Source organism: Mandrillus leucophaeus, unplaced genomic scaffold, assembly GCF_000951045.1.
Source record: "Mandrillus leucophaeus isolate KB7577 unplaced genomic scaffold, Mleu.le_1.0 Scaffold767, whole genome shotgun sequence".
In the NCBI taxonomy this organism is placed as follows: domain Eukaryota; kingdom Metazoa; phylum Chordata; class Mammalia; order Primates; family Cercopithecidae; genus Mandrillus; species Mandrillus leucophaeus.
Genome location: NW_012108330.1, coordinates 562,361 through 565,646, shown reverse-complemented (window position 1 = coordinate 565,646; position 3,286 = coordinate 562,361). Strand labels below are relative to the sequence as shown.

The 3,286-nt window shown below is 58.2% G+C and overlaps 1 protein-coding gene across 1 annotated transcript in view; it reads left to right on the top strand.

Moving 5' to 3' along the window:
- The window catches only part of SSPO (SCO-spondin), a 67,336-nt gene that overhangs the window by 56,742 nt on the left and 7,308 nt on the right, over positions 1-3,286 (top strand). The window contains 4 exon segments of the mRNA XM_011966626.1: positions 3-178; positions 353-413; positions 1,251-1,381; positions 2,877-3,027. Coding sequence (XP_011822016.1) covers positions 3-178; positions 353-413; positions 1,251-1,381; positions 2,877-3,027 — 519 coding nt within the window.

Here is a 3,286-nt window from a genome sequence, read left to right as displayed (position 1 = left end):
AGAGAGAGAGAGAGAGAGAGAGACTGAGAGAAAGCTACAAGTTGGCAGAGACCAAGAGGAGGCTCTCCCCTACTCTCCCCAGCCTGGATCTGAATGGCAGGAGGCCTGTGAGAGCTGCCTCTGCCTCAGTGGGAGGCCTGTCTGCACCCAGCGCTGCTCCCCGCTCACCTGTGCTCAGGTACTCCCTGCATCCCTGCTAATCTCCGGGGTGGCTCCCCTCTCACCTGTGCTCAGGTAGCCCCTGCAGCCCTACTACCCTCCTGGTTCCTCAGGCTCCTTCCTGGGACCCTCCTCTGGGGAGGGCAGGCCAGACTCCAGGTGTCACGACCACCTTGGTTCTCTCTCTCTGCAGGGCGAGGAGATGGTGCTGGAGCCAGGGAGCTGCTGTCCCTCTTGCCGCAGGAAGGCTCCGGGTATGGAGGGAACCTGGGCACATTGTGGGGTGCCTCTCCCTAGTCTAGACCCTTCTCCTCTGCCGCCCCACACCTGGCCTTTTCAGCCTGGCAGGTGCCTGCCTGCTGCCTGCCTCCCCCAGGCCGACCTGCCATGGGGATTTGAGGAGTGAAGACCCCAGCACATATCACAGCGCCTGGCTGCCCCACCCCGCGTGTTCCCCTCAGACCCGGGCTCTGCCCCTCTTCCCACAGTCCCCTCAGTCACCTCCTCCTCCTGTGCCCTGTCCCCCCCACAGTCCCCTCGTCACCTCCTCCTCCTGTGCTCTGTCCCCACCAAGTCCCCTCAGTCACCTCCTCCTCCTCTGCCCTCTCCCCAAATCCCGTCCTCCTTCTGTGCCCTCCCCCACAATCCCCTCTGCCGCCTCCTCCTCCTGTGCCTTCCCCCACAGTCCCCTCATCCTCCTGTGCCTCCCCCTACAGTCCCCCAGTCACCTCCTCCCCCACAGTCCTCTCAGTCCCCTCCACCTCCTGTGCCTCCCCAACATGGTCCCCTCAGTCCCCTCTTCCTCCTGTGCCCTCCCCACATTCCCCTCATTCCCCTCCTCCTCCTGTGCCCTCCCCACAGTCCCCTCTGCCACGTCCACCTCCTGTGCCCTCCCCACAGTCCCCAGTCCCCTCCCCTCCTCCTCCTGTGTCCTACCACAGTCCCCTCTGTCACATTCTCCTCCTGTGCCCTCCACACAGTCCCCTCAGTCACCTCCACCTTCTGTGCCTACCCCCCCCACAGTCCCCTCAGTCACCTCCGCCTCCTGTGCCCTGCCCCCACCTCCTGCCACTCAATGCCCCTCCCCACAGAGGAGCAGTTGCCCTCCTGCCAGCTCCTCACGGAGCTTCGAAACTTCACCAAAGGGACCTGCTACCTGGACAAGGTAGAAGTGAGCTACTGCAGTGGGTACTGCCCGTCCAGCACCCATGTCATGCCAGAGGTGAGCCAGGGACCTGCCGTCCAGGCCAGGGGAGTTGCATTGGCCAGTGGCTGCCGAGGGCTGCGCTGAGCCTGGGACCTGGGCACAGCCAGAGGCCATGAGGCACAAGGTGCTTCTCATGGAGATAACAGTGGAGTCAGGGAGGCGGATGGTCGGAGCTTTCCCCAAGGCAGTGGTGTGTACCTGCGGGTTGGCCCAGAGGTTTTACTAGGTGCCTGACCCCCTCCCACAAAGGTCTTCTGTGGCCCCACACCATTCCCAGAGTGTGCCCGCTGTGCCCCTCAAGGCAATGAGCCAGCAGTCCAGCAAAGAAAGGCATGGAGGAGCTAAGCTAACCTCTGAAATTAGAACTCATCACACGGTGCATGAGAGCATGAGGGCTCTGCCGGAACGCCCTTTCTACAGAGAGGATCACCGCACACGTTTCCCACGAGCTGTCCGAGCCAGGCTGGCTCTGAGTCTTGGGCAGGGCTCCACTCTGCGTTTGCCCTCTGTGGACCCAGAAGCCCTGATCCTTCTTAGGATCATCCAAGGGGCTCTGTGCCCCCTCTGAGTCCCCTCAGCCTGAGCCTGATGAGCTGTGACCTGAGCTGCCTCCTGCCAGGGTCCTCTCTCCAGCTCCACTCCCACTACCGCCTGCCCCTGGGCCCACCTCGCAGTGCTCTGCGGCCGTCCCTCCCACCTCAGTCCACCTGGTTTACCTCATCCTGGAAGACAAGGATGCTTTTCTACCTGGTCCCCAAAGACACAGCCCCTTAACCCTCAGCCACTCTACGGCTCCCCCAGGTGCATCCTGGACCTCCTGGAAATACCTTCCCAAATCACTTTTGGAATTTTTTTCACACTTTTAGAATTTTTAAAACATAGAGTGAGAAAAGAGAGAGAGTAATTAAGAGATGCTTTTTTTTTTGTTTTTTTTCCTGAGGGAAGAAGTTGATAGTGGGATAGAAATTGGAGGGATAATTTTTTGCTGAATAACCTCTGGCAGTTTTTGAACCTGGCATTGTACGAATGTACTACCCATTTCAAAGCAAAATTATAAATAGAATTATACATGAAATTAAATGATATGTTCGTAGGACTCTGATAGAGGTGCTTTAACCACAGTGCACAGGGATCTGCTTTGGAGAACTCACTTTGCATTTGGGACCAGAACTATGCAGTTAGAACTGACTTATTTGTAGTTTCATATATAAGTCTCTGTCCCACTAGACTCAGCCCCTTGCGGTAGGAGTATGTCTTTCCCTCTGCGGCCAGGAGGCACTGATGGGCACGTTAAAAGGATTCGTTTAACCTGTAGGTTGTTGGACATTCAGACAGTTGGGGTGAAGGAGGTGGGCTTCTTGCAAAAGGGGCTTGGCAGTGGCCCAGCCACCCTGCTCAGTGAAGAGGGTGTGCTCTGGCCCTCCCGCCATCCCACCCCGCCTAAAATGGGAAAGGCCAAGAGGGGAGGAAACTCCATTTGGCCCTAGTTCACCCACTCCCTCTCGCCCAGGAGCCATACCTGCAGAGCCAGTGTGACTGCTGCAGCTACCGTCTAGACCCGGAGAGCCCCGTGCGGATCCTGAACCTGCGCTGTCTGGGTGGCCACACAGAGCCCGTGGTGCTGCCAGTCATCCACAGCTGCCAGTGCAGCTCCTGCCAGGGTGGGTCTGGGCAGGGCTCCGGGCAGGGAAGGGATGGGGAAGGAGCCTAGGCAAGGACCCAGTGTTGTGAACTAGACCCAGGAACACACACATAGCTCCTCGTTCCATCATTCTTCGTTGAGTTCTTCTAGTCCATGTTTTTCCTTCTTCCCAGTGTTCTTGTTCATTTCATCTCCTATCATGTGTAAGTGTGGGTGTCTGGAGTAACTGTACCTTGTTCAAACCCCGGCTCATCTGTTTCCTTGCTCAGCCTCCCTGA